General features: G+C 50.2%; 1 protein-coding gene across 5 annotated transcripts in view; it reads right to left on the bottom strand.

Annotated features, from left to right (window-relative positions):
- SRGAP2 (SLIT-ROBO Rho GTPase activating protein 2) overlaps positions 1–23,074 on the bottom strand; it is a 262,190-nt gene that overhangs the window by 9,514 nt on the left and 229,602 nt on the right. For all 5 annotated transcript variants that reach the window (XM_055419997.2, XM_055419999.2, XM_055419998.2 and 2 more), the window contains exons 15-21: positions 19,778–19,855; positions 18,721–18,855; positions 16,974–17,079; positions 7,486–7,710; positions 3,962–4,041; positions 1,678–1,858; positions 49–195 (exon numbers count right to left, since the gene is read on the bottom strand). In XM_055419997.2, the coding sequence (XP_055275972.1) occupies positions 49–195; positions 1,678–1,858; positions 3,962–4,041; positions 7,486–7,710; positions 16,974–17,079; positions 18,721–18,855; positions 19,778–19,855 (952 nt within the window). The remainder of the gene's footprint in view (positions 1–48; positions 196–1,677; positions 1,859–3,961; positions 4,042–7,485; positions 7,711–16,973; positions 17,080–18,720; positions 18,856–19,777; positions 19,856–23,074) is intronic.

The following is a 23,074-nucleotide window of genomic DNA, read 5'->3' as shown; positions in this document are numbered from 1 at the left end:
GGTGTCGCAAGTCATTCAGGGGAGCAGAAAATGAAAAGCAGAGCTTACTTGTTGATGTTTGCAAGATAAATATCGGCTACATGACCCCCACTGGGACAGCTGGCCCCCGCTCTGGCTGTCACCTTTTCTTCAGGTGGCTCAGAAATGACCTCAATCTCAGACTTGGGGCTGGACCTCTCCACGACACCGTCCTCGCTGGGGCAGGAGGGGCAGGCAGGCAGGGAGGAGGGGGAAACAACAACAACACAAAAAGCAGTGTTAAATCGGCAAGATGGCCCCCCCAACACACGCGCGACCCCGCAACGGCTCTGAGGCAGCAGCGACGCCTGGCTGGGCTCGGGAAGCGGAGGCAAGGGGAGCTACGGGCCTCTGGAAGGTGGCTTAAATACAAATAAATAATCCTGCCGAGTCCTGCGGGGTCCTCAGCTCCTCCGGAAAGCTTGGCTAGGGGACACCTGGATTCGCGGCATCTGCCGTCTACCCCTCGCTGCTCTCCTGGGGCCGCGGTGCCGGGCCACCTCCTGCAGGTTGCAGTTTATGTGCGCAGGTCCCAAGCAGCGCTGGGGAGGGACGCTCAGCTCTGCCGCGGCTCTGGAGGTGCCGGCGCTGAGGCAGGGCCCCGCCGCACGCACTCTGTCGTAGCGCATCCAGCCCCGCTCAGAGCGTCCAAGCCGGTCCCACTTCTCGCCACCGCTCTCCCGGCCCCTCTGGCTACTGATGACACAGAAAGCCCCTTCTCCCCCACAATTCATCTTCTCTCGGTCCTGCGGTGAAGTCATAATGCTAAATTTGGGAGGGTCCTGTCCGCGCACAGATGGCCACCAGGTGTGCGACGTTATCAACAGGGAGAGAACTTCCCCGCAGAGCGAGCCGGGGAGAGGCTTGGGAGGGCGCAGACTCATTCAGGATATCAACCTTTAAAAAATAATATTAAGGGGAGGACTAAAAACACTGACAGCATCGCATCCAAGGGGAGTCAGGGGCAGAGGCGGGGCGCTGGGGCATGGGACAGGTCTGGGGGGCCACGGGGAAGAGCCTTCCTGACGGGGAGACATGGCTTCAAAGAGTGGGACTCCACAGACAGCCCATGCAAGGAAGTCTGTCTGCGATCGTCCCACAGCCCTCGGCTCCCCGGCGTTCCTCCCCCTACCCCCCCCGCCCCCCCCCCCCCCCGTCTTTCCCCAAGTCAACCTCATTAAATGAGCTGGGTTATTTCCACAAAGCTGCTTATGCTACATTTCTACTAGAAAATGAGCTCAACATTTTCGTTTACAAGTGGAAAAGTGCCATCAGTGACCCAACACTGATGGGGTGAACACGATTGTTTTAAAAAAGGGAAAGAGAAATCAAAACGTTTTCCCAACCTGATCGTTCCAGAAAGGAACTGTAAGTGGTCAAATAATTAGCCCTCATTATCACTCATCAGGTATAAATGTGGATGAGCACGGGCTGGGGGAGGCAGAGATGTGACTGGCGGAGGAGTAGAGTGGAGAGATTGAAAACAATTCTCCCCCCGAGTCTCTGAGTCTGGGCCCCTTTCCAAGGAAGAGCAGCACTCGCAGACCGGCTTGGCGCCCCCTAGGGGCTGGTCTCCCTCATCCCCTTGGGCTCCAGAAGTAAGGACTCACTCCCACAGGGCGGCCAGGGGACCCTAAGGGTGCAGGGCGCCCAACGTACGTGTCTTGGACCACGATGTACTGATGGGGGATGAGACCGTCGATGCCGTTGTGCCGGCCTTCCCACCAGTCGTCGGAAGCCCGCTGGTAAAGCAGCAAAGATGCCCCCTTCTTGAAGGACAGCTCTCGGGCTGTGCGACCCACGTAGTCAAACTTGGCAATGGCCTCGATGGGCTCACACTCTGAGAGGGGTGGAGAGAAGGAGACAGGCTGCTGGGACCCACAGACTCGGCAGCTGGGTGGAAGAGCCCAGTTAGCTGAACTCACAGTGGTGGGAAGATAAGCTAGTGTGAGAATAAGTCACGAATGATATACAATAGCCAGCAATTCCTAAGCAGATGGTGCAAACCCCTGAAAGCACTCACATGCCCTTCCTTGCCCTTGCTCCTGCTGTTCCCTCCACCTGGAATCCCTCTATCTGTCTCACCTGCCTGATGAAACACACTGAATCACAACTCAAACATCACTTGCTTCCGTGAATAAATTCCTTTGTGTCTCCACAGTGCTTTACGCCAACCCCTGTTATCGAACCTGCCATACTGTAGTTGCAAGCATTATTTCCTTTTCGGCTATAAAACAACTCCATTAATTTAGAACACTTATTATTGCACTTAAAATAATCTATTTAGGTTATCCACTCCCCCTACTAGAACATGAACTTTTAGTCTCTATAAAGAGAAAATAAGTTATCCAATCAGCTTTCCAAAGAGCAAAATATGGAAATATATTTTGTGACCAATACATGGAAAAATGCACATGGAAGTGATTTTAAAAATTAACAGAGGTTTACAAAGGCAATGTACTTCTACTTTTGTATAAGCTTCGGTCTCCTCATCTATAAAACGAGGAAAAGAATAGTGCCTCTTTCATGAAGTCAGCATGAGGAGTCAATAAATAACCATTTGTGAAAGTGCTCAGAACAGTGAGGGCCCAGAGTAAGTGCTGCCTGTATCAGTCACTGTTACGACTGTATCATTTTCATGGTCTGCTCTGGGCTGCAGGTAGAGGTTGGAGAGCAAAAAGAAGGATCCCAGAAATCAGGAACTCAGGGTTACAGTCAGATATTCTGAGTCGTGGAAAGAAACACTGCTCTTAAACAAGACCACACCTAGACAGTCAGGGCTGCTGGTGAATTCGCTACAGCAGGCCTGTCTAAATATCCCAGGCTCAGTTCTGTACAGCCTTGAGTTTGTCTCTGCCCTCAGTTTTCTTAACTATTAAATATCTGCTCTATCAATTTCACTAGGGAGTAAGAGATAAGACATATAAAGCCTCTAGCGGTGCCGGGGAACACTAGGTTCTAATCAAATACAAATTTCCCTAGTTCACTGACTCTCTTCCCACTGTGTGGCAAATTATCATATTGATCCATTTGACCTTAAGAGCCAAATAAGCAATCCTAATTTTTTTTTTCTCCTTTAAAAACTGGCCTAGGATTGCAGAATTCATGGCAAAGCAAGGAGCAGGGAACACTGAAGGCTGTGCCATTTCGTTCTCGTGCCCAGAAAATTCTGAGGCCCCCTGTCAGCTGCCGAGACTTCCAGAGCCCAGGCGATCCAGAAACAGAGGTGCAGAACTGTTGGCAAGACAAGGAATGTGCTGGCCGGACAGACCCTAATAAATCATGGGCACCGCCAAGGCCCACGGACGACAGCTGTGCATTCCAGCTCTCGACGCACACCCGCCAGGCCGCGCAGCGCATGTCTGCGCTTTGGAAAGGGTCAATTTTTCCAGTCGGCAGGCGTGAGAGCATGTGGTTTCTGCGTCCTGATTCCCAGCCCCCTCTGGCTTGCTTTTGCTGGGTTCTTGGCATCCAGCTTCACTATTCCCCGGGCTCACTGGTTTTCAAACGAGCACTCCTTCACTTTGTTCTCCCGCTACCTGGCAGGAGTCTGGGCTGTGACAAGGGACCGACAGTATGCTGGCGAGACAGCCAGATGAGACAGGAGCTGGGAGGTGGGCGAGGGGCAGGGAGCTGGGGCCAGAAGGGCAGAGGCCTGAGGTCCAGCCCGGCACCTCTGCTCTAACACAGAGACTACTCAATCTGAGGGGGTGGGCTGTCCCTCCAAGAAAGGAAAGGAGGGAGCATGGGAACCAGGAGAGCTAGGGGCAGTGGGCTGTCCCTCCAAGAAAGGGAGGGAGGGGGCATGGGAACCAGGAGAGCTGGGGGCAGCTCCCGGGAGACTGACTACAGGGTGGGAGTGGTCATCAGGAGTACAGGATGTGTAACCGCTCCTTTCTGCTTCACACCCCAGCGGCCTGGTGACCCCACTCGGGCCTCGTACCATCATCGCTGGTGTGGTGCTCTGTGGTCACATCCTGGGTTGAGTCTTCAGCCGAGGTAGTCTCTCCATGAGGGCTGTCACTGCAACAGAAGCAAGAGGAACCAAAATTCTTATCTTCTCTTTCACACAGCTTCCTTGGGCATGGAATCTGCCCTACACTCTGATCACACACTACAGGCAGATGCTTATAATGAAACACAAGGCTCTGGCAAGTCTCTAGGCTAGCTCCTGCTACAAAAACTACTGGAGACTACATGGAACTTACAAACATCTTGACACAAAGGGAACCTCATTTCAACTTAGAAATCTTTTCAAAAATATAGAATGACTCAGCTCCTCCAGGCCCATTTCTTTAGGTGAATTAGTTCCTGGAGGGAGCAAGGTGGAAGGGGAACGTTGAGCTTTAACATTGGATACAATTGGATCCGAAAACCAGCCCTGACACGCGACCCTAGGCAATCACTTAATTTCTTTAAGCCTCAGCTACTAAATCTATAAATTGAGGATAATGGTCTGTATACCTCTATATTTCTCACAGAGCTGTGCGAGGATTCAGTGAAATAAGAAGGGGTGATTAATAAGCAGTGCTTTCTTTCCTTCTTATTTTGCTTGATGTTTCTGGCTGCTCTGTGGTTTAGTACTGGTGAGAAAGTAGGAGGTGAGTCATAGAAGTGAGTGGGAAAACAAGAGCAGGGGAAGAAAGATGGCTGTGGGCTAGACTCTGCGAGGGGAGGGCATGGGAGCTGGGTCAAGCTCTTGACAAAATTCATGGAGCCTAAGGTCATCTGGGGCGGAGAATTGAGCACGAGCAGGGAAATTCTTTCTATCCCTGATCTGGACTGCAGAGCACATGGGGGAGCGGCACAAGGACGCTCTCACTTCTCGAGAAGCAGAGAAAAACCTGCTCATTTCTAAGGCTTCTTCCTCTGGCAGCAGGGAGTAACAAGTGAGTCTTCTCAGGCAGTTCCACGGAGACACCACCATCCCTCAACCCCACACCTTGGCTTCAGTTTTCACCTTTGAGCCTCCGTGAGCATGTGTGCAGGCTAAGTTACAGCCCCTCCCTCTTCGTGAGATGGGCCCTCACCCTGCGTGAAAAGAGCTGGTTTATGGAGGCTCTCCAGACCCCAGAGAACACTGTGGGAGGACCGCAGAACTCTCTGGGCTTCTGAACTGCAGCCAGGACATCCCTGGCTCTCCATAAGAGTGCACTGTGGGAAAACTTCCTCCTTATCAGAAAATACGGGTATACTTTCTCACTATTTTCTGGGCTGAGAGACCCTCTGAAGGAATTTGGTGACATTCTGGAAACCCTCAAGATTTCCGGGATGCTCAGGGCCAACAAAGGCTCACTTTCCCCCAGGCCTCTAAGTTCACTTGTGTGGCCACCCACTAAGGCAGCAGCTTAAACTTGAGGGAGCTCCGGATGGCAAGTGGGAAACAGACTGCCTCACCTACTCTCAGAGTTTCTGATTCACTCATCTGGGCAGAGCTGGAGCCCTTGTGTTTCTGACCAGCCCACAAGAGGCAGGTGTTGTGGTCTGTGGACCCCACTTGGAAAACCACTGCCCTGAGGTAAAGGCAAGCTGAGGCTTTATACGGTCCCTTCTAGCACTAAATGCTACGCTTCTCCTGCCCCACGCGCACCCCAGCCTTGCCATCAGCTGCAGTCTCAACAGCAGGGCACACTGCAGGTGGTCCCGGAAAGCTGGGTCCCAGTTTCAGGGCTGGTAAGCATGGTGCCGGGGGTGGCAGGAGGCCTGGCCCCACTTCCCTAGCTGCCCTGTCTCCTGGCCCAGCTCCCGGGTCCTTGGGTCCATCTCAGCTCACTTCATGGGCACATCTTGCTCTTCAGATGCAGAGGCCGGAGCCTTCTGAGTGGCCGGGAAGTCAGCAGTCAGACAGCGGCTCCTTCCCAGCGTCATCCACTCTTGAACCTGGGGTGCCTCTGGCCTGCCACCCAGTCTGTGGGAATAACAGCCCCTGACGAATGCTGCGGTTTCCCCAGTGCTGCTGACAAATGCCGGCTACACAGCAGAGAGGGTCTGGGAGAAGACCTTGGACAGACCCGGGAGGCAGGCACCCTTCCATCTATGCCCGTTGTGCCACCCCTGCCGGGCTGGGTGGGGACTGGGGAGTGGACGGTGGGCGGAGGGCTCTGTGCCCTGGAAGTGGTCCAGAGCCTGCTGCGGTGTGGTATGTGAGCAGGGAGGTGAGGCAGGAATCGGGAAGACCGCTCCACAGTGCTTCAACACTCAGGTGAGGGACACCACCTCTCCAAGACACATACACAAGGACGGCTCCCCGGAGCCCACCAGCCAGAAGGCTGAGACCTGAACCGCCTTCTCGGTCCCTGCCAAGCCATCTGCGAGTGACCAGAAGCTCCCTCTCCGAGAGCCCAGGTTTCTCCAGCTCAGCCCCAGAGGCCAGGATCTGCAGGACAGTCAAGACCAAGCCCTGCGACAGTGGCATTTTTATGTTTGCAGATGTACGGCTAGCATTCTCCTCACTCCTTGGGCTGGAGGCTCCTGTGAGTGTCAGGGAGAAGCATGGACTGACTGGCCTCTGATGAAGTGAGCCGCCTCCCCTGTCTCCCCGACCTCAGTCCACAGCAATGGGGCTGGTTGAATTGGTTCCAGATGTTGAATTCAGATGGAATCTGATTGGGGCTGGCCTATGCTTTCAGCCCAGGCTGAAACACTGTTTAGGGCAAGAAGCGAGGGGAGGGGAGGAGGAGGAGGTGGTGAGGGATACTGGGTAGTTGTCTTTGCGTTTAGTGGGAAAATGACCCTGTAAGTGGCATGCGGGGGACAGTAGGTAGAACTCTGCATGGAGTCAAGAAGTGGCATCTAGACTGCAGTGACTTAATCTGTAAGATGGAAATGATGATTCGTTACTTGTCTAATGGAAGGGTCCAATAAAGATACACCCAGAGGATTCCTTTTATATCTTGGTTTCCAGGCAAACTCACAACAAATCTGCTTTAGGGGGAAACTGGGCCTAACCTGCCGCAAAGGGACCTTACCCCTTTTCTCATCACAAATATCTGATATCATTATTAAATTACCACTGTATAAACTCACAGTCAGCAAAGTACGTCTCCTATCTGAACTCTCCCCAATCAGAGAGGAATTCCCTGGATGCAGGACTGTTCCTCCCACGACAGCCAGCCTAGAGCAGGAGCTTGAGGCTGCTGTCTGATGAGCGGTAGTTCTGTGTACAACCGGATCAAATTTCCTTTCCTGGAGATTATTAATGTTCCTGCTATTGTTATTACATCTTTCAGAATGGTCCCTCACCACGCAGAACACGTGAAGAAGGGAGGCAGCCTAAAGTGGTACTTGCTCCGCGGTTTGGGTCAAGTGGGGCTTGGCCGACAGCACCCCAGGTCCCAGCGGCCTGGCGCGCTGCAGAAGGGGAGGTGGGGAGGAGTGGGGTGAGTCTGTCGGCCTCGCTGGGCCAGCTGGTCCCCAGGCCAGTGGGTGTGGGTGACACCGCCCCTCCTCCAGCCCCGAGCCCCCTACCAGTAATCCTCTGTGCTCCCTCCTCTGCTGTAGACGGGGCCCTCCAGCTCCCGGGGGTTGGGGAAGACGTTCTCGTGCTGGATGATGATGGTTTTGATCAGCTCGTTCACGTGGGCTTGGCAGGACACCTGGTCGTGGCCCTCAGGTACTGACATCAGCGAGGGCCCGAAGCAGATGGCGAGGTTGTAGGGGTCCATCATGTTCTCCTCGCTGAACTGAGATAAACTGCAGGAGAAGGAGAAGGGCGAAAGCTGAAGTGCACTCGCATGAATGCCCAGGAAACAGAATCACAGGCACTGCTGGGAGCAAGAACAGACGTGCCACATACAGCCACCTGCTTTTCTGGTATCAGAGCCCTTCTAGAAAGTTAGTGATGCGGGAAGGGAATGACCACCAGGACAGGCACTCAGGAGACAAGGAAAGGCCCTCTCTGCAGGTCTCACCCTTCCTCTTTCTCTAGCTCCTGGTTTAAATCCTACTCGTCCCCCAGTTCCTACTCCCACCCCGGACTTTACCCACCAAATCCACCCTGCCTCGAGGACACACTGCTCTGCGGAGTTGGATGCGCTCCCACAGACCAACTCACTAAGTTGGCCAGAGCAGACGCTGACACTTGGGCTGCCCTGGTAAAGACATGGTCAGGCGCTGTGCATCGTGTGCCTTCTTAAATAGCAAAACAATCAAATTATCAGGGATATTCCATTCTAAGCTCTAGATTTATTTTAATAAATAGCCAACCAGTTAGCCCTTGTATTCCATCAAGCCCATGAGTTCCTTTCTGGAACAGCTAATGCAATTGTTATTCATTTTCAGAATATCCTCCTCTGCTGTACATTCAGGATTTATTCAGGAAAAGGTCCGCATGCGGCTCAGCTTCTGTGCAGGCTTCCCCTGGATGCATTATCGTTGTCGGGTACTGTCTTCTAGGAACTCTCTCATTTCAACCAGCAGCTGCTCCAGCCACACCTCCAACCCTGGCCAGGGACCCAAGCCCTTCAGTGATGAGTGGCCACCGGTCTCTGTGTGTCCAGACATTGAAGGCTTGGCTATGCTGGATGTACCCCCAACCCCAACAGTCTGCAAATATGTGAGTTCTGCTCAGGGGCTCTGCCTTCTTCATGGGCATCAGCACCAGCTTCTGACTGATCTTGAGAGGATACCAAAGTCCTGGTGTTGAACCAGAGGCCTGGGACTCAGCTGTCTTCATCTGAGTAGCTGTTCTTCAGAACTGGGCAGCTTATTTCTGGTGTATCCAGCATTCAGACTCAAACTACCAAGCTGGTCTCTCTAACTCGATGCTTCTCTCCTTCACTGAGGATTCAGACATGGCCCCGCCCCCCAGAGCATCACTGAAGAACACGGAGGTGGGAAAATGCAGTGGGGACAGCGACAAACAATGGCTGTAGCAGAGGACCACCGCTCTCTAGGACCTGGTCAAAGGCAGGGAGGCCTGGGATGGGTGAGTTGATGGATCTCAGAGGCTGGACTGCGTCACAGAAAGTTTTAAAAATTTAATTTCATAACCCTTCCCTGGCTCCTAAGTTAAAAGAGAGTAGAGATTCAGAAAAGGCTGGCAGAAGGTTCCAAGTCTACTTCTTGGACAAATAAAAACTTGAGAGTGACAGGAGACATAATTAGCATGGGAACCTCAGGAGGGACAACAGAGGCTTGAGGTACCATGAGACTAGAATTGTGGCTCATCCCAGGCTGACTGGTTACTTGCCTCACAGAGGGACAAGGAGGACGAAGGCCCTGCTTCTTTAGTGTGATCTGACAATGTTTTGAAAGAAAAAGAGTAGTTTCTGAGAAGACTGGTGGCTAAAGTGAAATAAACGCTAGGCCTGAGGGTCCTAGTTTAAGCTCTATGAGTGATGAGAATTCTTTTCCCATCTTCTAAGAAAAGGGTGGCTAAGCTCCTAGGTGGCTACGATGACCAGGGCTGGATTTCAGTTCAGTTCAGTTCAGTCACTCAGTCGTGTCCAACTCTTTGTGATCCCATGGACTGCAGCACGCCAGGCCTCCCTGTCCATCACCAACTCCCGGAGTCCAGCCAAACCCATGTCCATTGAGTCAGTGATGCCATCTCATCCTCTGTCGTCCCCTTCTCCTCCTGCCGTCAATCTTTCCCAGAATCAGGGTCTTTTCCAATGAGTCAGTTCTTCGCATCAGGTGGCCAAAGTATTGGAGTTTCAGGTTCAACATCATTCCTTTCAATGAATATTCAGGACTGATTTCCTTTAGGATTGACTGGTTGGATCTCCTTGTAGTCCATATCTTTGTAGACATATGTAGACAAATCTTTGTGGACCGGGGTCTACTTCTTATGGATCCGGGTCCATTTCTTACTCCCATTAAAATACAGACCAAGATTCTTCTTTCTTTTCCAATCTACAATTGGAACACCTAAGTTTTGGGGGTAAAGCCATAGTTGTTAACTACTTAAGGAACAGAGGCTTCTTGAAGAATTTGACAAAAACTAAGGATTCTTACCCAGAGAAATTCACACACGAGCACATAACAAATGCACACAATTTTGTATATAATACAATAGTGCTAGTAATCCTTGAAGACTATGAAGGTTGTACCTAGTAGAAGACTTAAAACACTGGATTTTTATTTTTAAAAGAAATAATCTAAAATGGATAATGATGGTAACAGCTCCTTCTTTCTTAAAAATTTTTTTTTTTTTTTTGGTATCAGGAAGATCCTCTGGAGAAGGAAATGGCAACCCACTCCAGTATTCTTGCCTGGAGAATCCCATGGACAGAGGAGCCTGGTGGGCTACAGTCCACGGGGTCGCAAGAGTTGGACACAACTTAGCGACTAAACCACCACCATCGATGTCTATACACACCATCTCCTCTAAGAGCTGTACTTATTTTCTCTAGTTTCTATCCATAACAGGAGTGAACTCTCCTAATTGACTTGAGTTCATCTTCTTTTGAGCACCTTCAAAGGTCGACTGTAGTGGTTAGGAACAGAAGTTTTGGGGGGCAATGAGAAAATCGGGATTGGTGTGGGAAGCTTGTTTTATATCATGCACTTCTCTGGACTTTCTACTTTTAAATGATGCAAATTTGTCTCTCCGATTACATTTATAAAGAAATACAAAACATCCCAGAACTTTAGAATCAAGCACATCTGGTTTTGAGTACTAGCTCTGTTGCTTACCATAGTTTTTTCCTAGTTCCCTAATCTTTTCATCATAAACTGGGGCAATTACGTGCTTCCATGATCGGCTGTTGTAAAGATTAAATGAAGTAATATGTGTAAAGCACTTAGCACTGTGCCTGGCACACAGGAGGTGTTTAAGAAATATTTTCTGTAATTTTCAAGTCCAGTTTGCTTGTTGACATAGGATCTGCGATTCCAATCAGGGAAGGGAGAGTGAGGCTGCTGAAGTTTGGCAGTAATTGGTTTACAGGAGTCCACTGTCTTCGTCTCCTGACAGGCATTATCTGACAAGTTGAGGGCTCTGCATCCTCAAACCGAAACCTTAAATCCTCAGGGAGAGCAAGAAGCTTTGAACAGACTGTTTTAAACATATGATATTTCACTTAAAAACCTTCAACTTCACAGGCCCTGGGGGTTTGATTTGGCAACAACCAACAGACTCTGGGTAAGATATTATGCATCAGGATGGATTTCAGGTTTTGAAAGGGATGAAGAGAAACTGTATTCACCACAGCCCCAGGCAAAACGTGGGGCTAAGAATCCATAAACCCGTGATTTAACAGACTTCCCCAAAAGGCTCCTTAAGCGATGAGAAGGGGAAGGGAATCACGGCTGACTGTTTCCCATGGCCCTTCAAAGGCATTCCGTCACTGCCCTTGCCTGTAAGGCCACCTGTCCCCAGCTTCCATGCTCCCTCATCTGTTAACTGACCTGCCTTTCTCCCTCTGCAGTGACTCCCATCCTCTTTCCTCTCCTTAAGAATATCACTCCAGCAATTCCCTTCCTCTTTGCTCCACCGTTAGTTCTTCCCTATGGGGCCCATCCCCACTAGCACACAAATGTGCATCTTACAAACAAAATTCTCACACCGAATTGCTGTCCCGTTCTCTTCCTCTATCATACAATTATTTGAGGGTTGTCTGTATCTGCGGACTCTGCTTCTTCTTTGCCCTGCTGTTATGGACTGAGCTGTGTCCCCTCTCTGCCATCCATTTGTTGAAGCCCTAAGCCCCAGTATGACTGCATTTAGGGATGGGTGCTTGAAGGAGATGGTATGGGTTAAATGAACCTTAAGGGCGGGCCCAAACCCTACAGGACAGGTGTCCTTATGAGAAGAGGAAAAGAGACCTGCGTTCTCTCTCCCAGCACGCTCAGAAGAAAGGCCACGTGCGGACACCGCGCCCTGGCTGTGCACACGGCGAGGAGAGCAGCCTCCCCAGAAACCAGCCTTGTTGGCACCGTGACCTTGGACCGCCAGGCTCCAAGACTGTGAGGAAACAAACTTCTGTTGTTTGAGCCTCTCAGTCTGTGGCGTTCTGTCACGCAGTCCCAGCGGACTCACTCTCCTGCTCTCTCCCCCTCCATCGTGGGCAAATGTACACAACAGAAGTGTTACTACTTTAACCTATTTAAAACTACGTAGCATTGAGCTGAATACCACCCCACTGCAGGATCCACCACGTTTTATCAACGGTCAGCATCCCTTCTTGCTTGAACTGACATCATCAGAATTTTCCCCTCTTCAAGACAACACACATCACGGTCACCAGTGACACCCATGCTGCTAAGTCAGTTCTCAGTCCTTTCCTTAGCTGAACTGTCATCGCAGTATCTTACCCTCCTTGAAACGTGTTGTGTGGCTTCTGGGACCCCGTTCTCTCGTGGTCTTCCTCCTACAGCACTGCCCACTGTCACCTGCTCAGTGAGGTGTCCCTGACCACTGCATATTAAAGAGCAAACCCTCACACCCACCCCGCACACCTTCCAGTCCACTGACTTGCTTAGATGTTCTCCACAGCCCTTATCCCCTGACATATGACATGTGTTATTAGTTTTTCCTGTTTTCCTCCAATTCTATGTGCAGAAACTTTGACGGTTTGATGCAATCTTAGATAGCCAGCAACTGAATCAGGGCCTGGCACACAGTAAATGATTAATAAATACATGTTAAATAAATAAGTGAGTAAACGCATGAGTATCTGTGAGCCTCCAGGGCAGTCCAGTCACAATTCTACTTGTCCGTTTGCATACAGAGGTTAAAACACTTCCTGTGGAAGTCAGGAGAGCAGCACAGACAGAATCTTTCCAAAGTGGGAGGCCCTTGAGATGCTGAGGTTTAGAGGAAGACTCAGCTTTTCTGGAGACCAGCTGAGGCGCCTTAACAATGAGAGGAGCACCGTCAATTCCCTTTTCCAGATTATGGAGCAATATTTAAGGATGTAGAACAATGCTTCTCGGACTTTCATGTGCCTATGACTCACCAGCGGATTCTGTCAAAATACAGGTTCTGATTGAGAGGCCACGGGGCTGGGGTGGAGGAGGGGCTGAGATTCTGCATTTCTCACAATCTCCCCCTCATAGCTCAGCTGGTAGAGAATGCGCCCGCAATGCAGGAGACCCCGGTTCAATTCCTGGGTCGGGAAGATCTGCTCACTCCAGTATTCCTGGGCTTCCCTAGTGGCTCAGCTAGCAAACAAGCAGTCTGCAATGAGGGGAGACCTGGGTTTGATCCTTGGGTTGGAAAGATCCCCTGGAGAAGAGAACGGCTACCCACTCCAGTATTCTGGCCTGAAGAATTCCATGGACTGTATAGTCTGTGAGGTCACAAAGAGTTGGACACAACTGAGCAACTTAAAAAAAAATCTCCCCATGATGCTGCTCCTGCTCGTCTGTGGACCTCACCTGATTAGCAAGAGACTAAAAGAAAGAAGAAATCGGAAGAAATCAGGTCTCCAAAGGAAAGCAGCAGAGTCAGCAGCAGAGAGGCGGAGTTACCTGCAGCTTGTTTCGGGGCAAAATCCTACTGGGTGGCACAGCTGCTGAGGCTGGAACCTCTAAACTGAGCCCCAACGTTCCCACTGCTGGTACTCACAGCCTTGTGTAGTTCTCTCCCTGTGTGCGTGGGCTAGTTTTAGTGACTCAATTCTAGTGAATGGAGCTGGCACAAGGGATGGGCTGTCACTTCTGAGACTAGGTTACAGAGACTGGCTGCTGTCTTGGATGATCTCTCCCTTGCTTGGAGTGAAGCCAGCTGCCAGGTCATGCACAGCTCTGAAGGTGAGGCCATGTGATGAAGAACTGATGGAGGCCTCTGGCCAACAGCCAGCTGGAAAAGGAGGCCCTCAGTCCAAAAACCTGCGAGGAGCTGAGTCCAGAGAACTTGGAAGCGTGTCCTTTCCCAGTCGAGCCTTCAGAAGAAACTGCAGCCCTGCCCCAGTGCACTCACTGCAGCCTCATGGAACCTGGAACCCCAGCAAGCTGCGCCTAGACTCCCGACCCACAGAACCTGGGACCAAACAATAAAGGCCTATTGCTTGAAGCTGTTAAATTTTAGGGCAATTTGTTACACAGTAATTGATAGTCAATGCAGATGCTAAGAAAGTATAATGTTCATCACTAACGAGGCCTACTGGACCGGCGTGTACTCAAGGTTCATACAGTGGATTGGACATTAGCTACACAGAAATATGTGGAACCCAGTCAGGTCCGCAGAGCATTGGGGTACTGTGCAAGGAGTTTCAAACCTATCTGTCTGTCTGTCTATCCACCTATCTGTCTCAGTTCTGAGACTTCCTTCAGCTGGAGGATTGTACAACCCACAAAAAGACCATAGCCAGAAATAGAGTACACACATCCTCAGGACACATAACAGCAAAGAAGACAGGTCCTAAAGTCAGGGCCCAGGCAGAGTCTCCATGGGGAACTACCTGCCAACTTTGGCCACTTGTCACCTGTCAGCTTCTCATGCAGGCAGAAATGGTCTTTTCTATCAGCTGTGTCCTGCACTCCATTTATCAGTTTAGGAAATACTGTGGTATTAATGTTGCATCTTTTCAGTGAAATACTTTGATGAGCAAGTGAATCTTTTTTTAACTATAAAGAGAAGTTAAACACAACAAAAGTCATCAATTGCACTGGTACAATTTTCCACGCTTCCTTCAGCAGTGGCCATCTTCTCCTGCTCTTATGATGCTTACTCTACTGTCTCCCCCTACCCCTCCACTTAGCAGGAAGAAAATGTGGGGAAGAGAGTGGGTGCATTGTGCTTACACACAGAGTCACCCCAAACCCTGCCCGCTCCCCTGCCTGCTTCCCCATGACCATCCTGCTTCTTGCTCTGGGGAGCAGACTGGGCTCTCTGAGGGCAGGTATCAGTCCACAAAGGGAGACGAGGGTGGCCTGGTGGCCTCAAGGAGATTGACGGGCTCAAGAGTCATTACTAGGGTTTCTATTTCTGTCAGCCTGAAATAGGCAGCCTGTGAAACCCTGCGTGAGTCATGAGGGTTCTCAACTAACGGCAATGGTGGTGCTGAGTCAACGGCTTGGCAAGTGAATGGTGCAGACACAGCCACGGGGAGGCAGTGGGCTGCGGGCCGGCAATAGGGCTGAGGCGGCGGCCCCAGAAAGGTCTCTGGCGGGCGCCACTGACCCGGGTGCCTCATGGTCAGGCTGACCCTAGTTTGTAGGCAGGCTAAAGCTCCTGAGATGGCCTGTGAACGTGTATTCCACCGAAGCAGAAACTAACCCACTAGGAAGAGTCTTCATTTTCACAAAGAAATAACAGCTAAAACACCCTTAGTCTAAGTTTTATTCCCCCCCACCTGTTTTTAAAAAATTGATTTAAAGACCGAGAGAAATGTTTCCCCACTATATGAAAAGGCATAAAGCCAGAGAGATGATGACTGCAACTGAATTCAGCCTTAGCACTGGCTGGGGGGTATCAGGGAGAAATGGGACTGTTGAGCTGGGGTCCCTGGACTACATCCGGGCAGCTGCCCTTACTCCACAGGAAACTGCAGCCACGCAGCTGTCAGATCCCGTACTGCCAGATCTAATGTTTTTCTCAAGAGAAATCAGAAATCCAGATTTTCTTTAAATGTAAAATCTCCCAATATTTAAATGCTTCAGTGCTTTCAAGACACAGTGGATTTAAAGGGAATACACCTATGGGCCTTATCTGGCCCTCAAGTTGCTCACTTATACACTCTGGACTAGCTGCTGGAGGTGCTGCGGTGAAAGCAACAGGTAAAGACAGAAGTGCCCGGGGGAGGCACCTGCCTACTTAGACTCTCTATCCGGGGGGCTAGTAGGTGCCCCAAGTTACCACACCCGATCAGAAGCTGGTACCTGACTCCTTCCCTCATGGCTTGTCTTCCCCAGCTCCACAGATGGTACTACGGCTCATGACAAAAATTCAGAGTTTCTCTCTTCCCTCTTTCTCCACCCGAACCGTCAGCAGGCGTGCTCCCAAGAGACCCCGAACCTGACCCTCCCCCCCCACCCCCCCATCCGAGATTGCACAGCAACTTCTCCACAAAGCAGTTTTTAAAAATAAATTAGAAAAGCAGATCACAACACTCTTCGGCTTAAAACTTCCCAACGGCTTCTTCAAATCCAAGCCCACCCTTGCCATGACTTTTGGAGCCTGATGACCTTGACCCTGGCTCCTTCCGTCCCTTCACTGAGGCTGCTGCTCATACACCGTCTCCGCAGAGAGGCCTTTGCTGACGACCCCTCTGTGCGGGATCCCCTCCGTCAGCCCTGCCCTGCCCCTTCACTTGCATTTCTTTATTCTTCTTCTAAGCACTTATCACTACCTCATGTGTCTGTTATTGTCTGTGTCCTCTGCTAGAACACGAGCCAAATGATATCCAGGCTTTGGTCTCTATTTCACAATGTATTTTTACATCCTAAAGCAGAGACATTACTTTGCTAACAAAGGTCCGTCTAGTCACGGCTATGGTTTTTCCAGTGGTCATGTATGGATGTGAGAGTTGGACTGTGAAGAAGGCTGATCACCGAAGAATTGATGCTTTTGAACTGTGGTGCTGGAGAAGACTCTTGAGAGTCCCTTGGACTGCAAGGAGATCCAACCAGTCCATTCTAAAGGAGATCTGTCCTGGGTGTTCATTGGAAGGACTGATGATAAAGCTGAAACTCCAATACTTTGGCCATCTCATGCGAAGAGTTGACTCACTGGAAAAGACTCTGATGCTGGGAAGGACTGGGGTGGGAGGAGAAGGGGACGATAGAGAATGAGATGGCTGGATGGCATCACCGACTTGATGGTCATGAGTTCGAGTGAACTCCGGGAGTTGGTGATGGACAGGGAGGCCTGGCGTATTGTGACTCATGGGGTCGCAAAGAGTCGGACACAACTGAGCAACTGAACTGAACTGAACTGAACTAAAAGCCATGCCCAGCATGTGTTCAATAAGTATTTGTTAGTCTGGAGGGATCGACACAGGTCCCCACATAAACGCTCACTGGCCGAAGCCGAGGCTGATCAGCTGCTCCCAGGGATGTCTACTCACTGATTGAGGAAGGCAAAGAGGTATCTCATGATAATCAGAGTGGTTTTGGGGAGGCCCAGGAGGACCTTCCGGATGTGCAGCGCTCTCTCCTGCAGGTTGTCCATCGCTGAAAGAAGAAAACCACGCGTTACCCTCCGCTGGGGTCCCAGGGACTAGGGGCAGAAGGCCCTGACACACAGCAGGTACAACAGGGAGCGGCTGGTTCCAGCCCACACAGAACTGGGCCAGTGTGCGGGGCTCCTTGCGGTGGGGCTTTGGTGATGGGGCTCTAGGCCCTTCACTGGGGCAGGACTTAAGATGTCCGCTCCTTGGGCACAGAAGGGTTGGGCAAGTTCCCCACAGCATCCGCCACCCCCTTATTACAGCATCAAAACAAAGAGCTGCCCAGAAACGGCTGTGACTGTCCCCCAACCTTGGCGGGCCTGCGTGGGGCAGGGGGGGCTGCCCAGGTCCCATCCCGCCTGCTCCACGCGCGCACCCCTCAGCCCCTGGACAAGTCTGGCTTCTCTTCTCCGCTCTCTTATCTGCAGCGGGGATGGCAGAAGGTGGCTAAAAGCAAGAACTGGCAGGCCCCCGTGCAAGCAGTGATACAGGGAGAAAACCAGAGAACTTTCCTGACTCCAGGTCTGGCCCAAGGCCTGGACCTCCCCAGGGCCCACTTTCCCACATTCGTGTTGTGCCATGTGGATATCGTCATTTCCTCTGAGAGCCTTTCCGTGAAAACGAAGCAGGAGATGCTGGATCAGGAGCACACCTCACGGCGGGGACTGGGCAGTCAAGGTACCCTGTACTATCCTGGTGACCCCCATTCTCTCAGCATGCTCCCCTCAGGCCCTGTCCTGGAAGGAGACGTGAAGACGTGAGCGGTGCAGCTACTCAGTCACCCACAGAACTCAGGTCCACTAGGACTCCCACAAACAGCGGGGAAATCAACAAAACAAGGGAGCTGGCTCCCTGAGCTCTCAGGGGAGGTACTAAATCACACTGGAAACTGGGGGCGGGGGGGCCTTGGGGGCTGAAGACCTTCAAGGATGAAGACCTTCACTGATCTGGGGGGAAAACTTTTCTTCATTTCAAAGGAACTGCCTCCTCCAGCCTCTGGAACCATTATCTCAATGGAGTCTGCTCTCAGAACGACCTAATATTAATCCAGGTTTCCATGGACAACAAATAAGAGGGTGTTCCAGTATAATAAATGGCCATGAGTAGCTTTTCAAGCCCCAAATTTTAGAGTAAGAGGCAGAGAAATTCTAAGATATCTGTTTTATGTAAAGAAAAGTAGAGACTCTCTCTCTCTGAGAAAATACCGTACCACTACTTTTAAATGTGCAGAGGGCTTGAATTCCTAGAAGAATACATATTAACACATCTCACAGATAAGTCATGTCATACTTAAAGCAACAAGCAGGAAATACTTGTAACACATGTATTCTCCCTTTGTATCATGAAAAGCACAAGTACTATGTATAAGCTTCTAATGGCTGAAAAGGACTGTATTTTCTATAGGAACATATTAAGACAGACAAAGCCCAGCAAAATAAAGCAGTTTAAAGTGAATCAGAAAGGAAAACCATGAGTTCTGACTTGCGGTCCAGATCCTTCCTGAAAAGTCACTCTTTTTCCTCCCCTACAACAAGGAAGAGAAACTTCACAGAGGGAAAAGAAAAGAATTACTGTAAACCTGGAAATTTCCCTGTTGCCACAAGGTGCTCCTACCCAGAAGTGAGCTTGCGGTCGGGGTACTTACTGACGCAGGCCATCAGGTCGTGGAAGATGTCCTTGGGGAAGAGCGGGTGCTCCAGCCCCCGGAAGTATAGCTTCAGGACGCCGGCTATGGAGTCCATGTCGTGGTCATTCTGGTCTCCAGCCAGGGGGTCCTCTCCTGAGAGTGAGAAACCCCCCCAAAAAGGAGAGAGAGTGAGAGGGGTAAAAACATGCAGGATGAAGCAGAGCTGGTAGGGAGGCAGTGCCCTATTCAAGCTTTCACTGACGTCCATCAGCTCTCCGCTCAGTACGGTGGCCTTGAGCAGGGCAACCAGGGACTAGAAAAAGCAAAGGCTGCTCAGGCTCAGGGGCCCTGGGGTCAGAACAGGGGCACAGGCAACCATTAACGTGAATCTGTGTGTGCCAGACTAGTTCAGGGATGTTCCCTATGGCCAGGGAAGGGACACAGCAACCGGCTCTCTCCTAAGCATCATGAAAGCAGGCCAGGCTGGGACTGAGCCCCGAGGGGAGGGAGACGAGGCCAGGGAGGCCAGCCCCTCTAACTAGCTCTTGGCCTGCAACTAAGCACACCTACTTGCAAGACAACGATCATGCTGGAGCTCCCCATGGAAAATTTCCTATCAGACGTAATTAGATTTAATGGTAGGACCAGCCTCAAATTGAAACTATATATTCCATTACAGGCGTGGAAATTGCCAAAGCTTGCCCACTGTCTTAAGATCCCACAAGATAATAAATGGGGCTACGTGAACAGGTGCGTTTGCCCTGCCACCAAGGGTTCCAGATAGAGCCGCAAACTGCCCAGATATCACGGTTAGCTTCTTGGGTTTGGGTGGACTGTCCGCAGGAGAGAGGCGGGAAGAGAGGGGTTGGGAAGGGGGAAACTGGGATGTCCCCGGCATCTCCCTGCACATCGGGGAGGTTGGGTGGGGTGGATGTCTACAGAGGGAAGGGGCTGGGCTGAAGAGGGAGGCACGCTGGCTTGTTGACTCTGGGTATCTCTCAGGGAAGAAAGGGTGGAGCCACTATCCCAGGGGACTGGCAAATGTCTGGACTTATCTTTAAGGCTATTTCCTCACCTCTCTCAAAGGCATTTTTGATGTCATTCACTTCCACCTGGGATCCTGACACCCGGAAAATTCCTTCATGCTGTAGCCCTAGAAAAACAGGGAACAGTGATCAAGGAGACAAAAAAGCAAATTCACAACCACAGCGCCAAGCTTAGCTGAGTGTCTGTCTCCCCCAGCCAGTGTGTCCTGTCTCTTTTCTTCAGGCCAGAGGAGAAAACCTATACAGGGATGTTGGAAAGGTCACTGCAATGAATACGAGGCATTGGCCGAAAGAAAGCACCGAGTCAGAGACTTCTGACCAAGTCTATGAAGCAGGTTCCTTTTCCAGCCTTTGCCTCTCTGCCCTCCCACAAAGTAGAGAGATGATTTCTGTCACCTCCTTATCCCCCAGGATCAGGGATGCGATCCAGGAGCATGGCAGGCAAGCCATTAGACACAATCAGAGTTTCCCGAGGTGTGAGATCCTAATTAGGACCTCAACTATCCTAACACTGTTCAGCTGTTCTAGGGGACAGTGCTCTCACTACTTATGAAAAAGGGAGGACATATATTGGTATCACCACAATGGAGAACAGTGTGGAGTTTCCTTAAAAAAAAAAACTAAAAATAGAACTACCATATGATCTAGCAATCCCACTCCTGGGCATATATCCCCAAAAAACCATAATTCAAAAAGGTACATGCAACTTAATGTTCACTGCAGCACTATTTATAATAGACATTGAAGCAACTTAAATGTCCATCAGCAGAAGAATGGATAAAGAAGATGTGCTATATATACACAATGTTCAGTTCAGTTCAGTTCAGTTGCTCAGTCATGTCGGACTCTGTGACCCCATGAATCACAGCACGCCAGGCCTCCCTGTCCATCACCAACTCCCGGAGTTCACTCAGATTCATGTCCATCGAGTCGGTGATACCATCCAGCCATCTCATTCTCTGTCGTCCCCTTCTCCTCCTGCTCCCAATCCCTCCCAGCATCAGAGTCTTTTCCAGTGAGTCAACTCATCGCATGAGGTGGCCAAAGTATTGCAGTTTCAGCTTTAGCATCAGTCCTTCCAATGAACACCCAGGACTGATCTCCTTTAGAATGGACTGGTTGGATCTCCTTGCAGTCCAAGGGACTCTCAAGAGTCTTCTCCAACACCACAGTTCAAAAGCATCAATTGTTTGGCGATCAGCTTTCTTCACAGTCCAACTCTCACATCCATACATGATCACTGGAAGAACCACAGCCTTGACTAGATGGACCTTGGTTGGCAAAGTAATGTCTCTGCTTTTTAATATGCTATCTAGGTTGGTCATAACTTTCCTTCCAAGGAGTAAGCGTCTTTTAATTTCATGGCTGTTGCTGCTGCTGCTGCTGCTAAGTCACTTCAGTCGTGTCCGACTCTGTGTGACCCCATAGACGGAAGCCCACCAGACTCCCCTGTCCCTGGGATTCTCCAGGCAAGAACACTGGAGTGGGTTGCCATTTCCTTCTCCTGTTACTCAGCCATAAAAAGAATGAAATAACGCTATTTTGCAGCAACACAGATAGACCTAGAGGTTATCATACTAAGTTAACTCAGACAGAAAAAGACAACTATCATATGTTATCACTTACGTGTGGAGTCTAAAAAACAGATACAAATGAACTTATATAAAAAACAGAAAGAGACTCACAGACTTCAAAAGCAAACTTATGGTTACCAAAGGGGAAGGTAGGGGGAGGGATAAATTAGGAGGTTGGGATCACTGTTCGAGAGAGGCGACAAGGACCTGCTGTGCAGCATGCAGAGCTCTACTCAATATGCCGCAACAACCTACATGGGAAGAGTCTGAAAAAGAACAGATACATGTGTATATACATGTAGAGCTCTACTCAATATGCCGCAACAACCTACATGGGAAGAGAGTCTGCAAAAGAACAGATACATGTGTATATATAACTGAATCGCGCTGCTGTACACTTGAAAGCAACACCTGCTGCAAATCACATGAGGAAAAAAGATGAGCGCTCAGCCCACAGCGAGCATCACAAGCGCTGTGCCGTCTACTGGTCCTTCACTGTAGCCCGACTCTGAAGGCAACGTGCCTGAACACCACACTAGAACAGCGTGCATGAAAACTGTGTCTTTTTGAAGTTTGTTGCAGTAAAACTAATCATGGGAAATTAACGTGTGTGGTGATTGCTTATGTGCTTATAGGCTCACAAGGCAGGGGGTACCAGGAAGCCCATTTTCTAGGTGAGAGGACTGATAAGAGATGACCTGCCTGAGGCTATTTAGAGGATAAGAGCAAGAGTCAGGACACACAACTAGGCCTTCTGGCTGCAATCATGTAGTCATTGCTTCACACCAGCCTTGTGGGGCCTACTGGGGTGAAAGTGCAGCGGGGGGATCTCATTTGTCAGTCTGACTAAGGACATGGCTCATCGAGAGCCCCACAGATGCAACTAAAAACTAGAGGGGTGGGCCCAGGAAGCACGAGCCCTGGGGCTGCACTGAACTAGCGTCTTTCCTCATATCAACTCTGTCTAGTTTTTCTCACCAGCCCTGTGGCTCAATCTTGGGCATTTTGTTAAAGTCATGCTCTTACTGAATGATCTACTGAAACTTTCAAATCTCAAACACATTTCTGTTTTGAAAACAAAAGAGAATAATGTTACATTTTGCCCACTATTTTGGGCCTCCCTTCTTGATGAGGGAGGGGGAATGAATTCTATCTACTTTGAAGAAAACCACACAGGCCAGGACTGAATTCTGAATCCAACTGAAGCAACAGTAGGAAGTAAGCACAGGGAATTTGATTATTTTGCTTGCAGTAGGACTGAAGTTGTCTGTTACTCTAGGGGACTTTCCAGACTGTCCCTCACAGAATCAGAATGGCAGGCAATGTCAGGACCCCAAAGTAACAGTACCATATTATAGTAGTTACCAATGGGGAGTAACAGCCAGATAATGCCGTGGAGACACACAACACGAACACTAAATTTCTGACAGAAACAGTCACATACTCAGTGACTTGTCAAAACCACCGTAAAATATAAGGAACTGTCATTTCAGGGACCAGGCTGTTCAGTGTCATTAGAGGAGCCAACAGCTTGCTGACAGAGGATCACTTCGGCACGTTTTTATAGATTAGATATCAAGGACAAGCCAATTTGGTGCACTAGCCCAGGGCAAGAAGAAATCGTGGGAGAGCTTATTGAAAACCAGGCAGCAGGCCCGAGACACACTGTGGTCCCTCTCTGTCTTGTTTCCATGTCCCCTTGTGAACCCAGGCTTTAGAAGGGCCAGTGTGTGTTCCTGCTCAACAGACAGA

Source organism: Moschus berezovskii, chromosome 17 (genome assembly GCF_049115385.1).
Source record: "Moschus berezovskii isolate FMDL1 chromosome 17, NW_MosBer_1.0, whole genome shotgun sequence".
Classification (NCBI taxonomy): domain Eukaryota; kingdom Metazoa; phylum Chordata; class Mammalia; order Artiodactyla; family Moschidae; genus Moschus; species Moschus berezovskii.
This window is presented reverse-complemented; position numbering and strand designations above follow the sequence as displayed.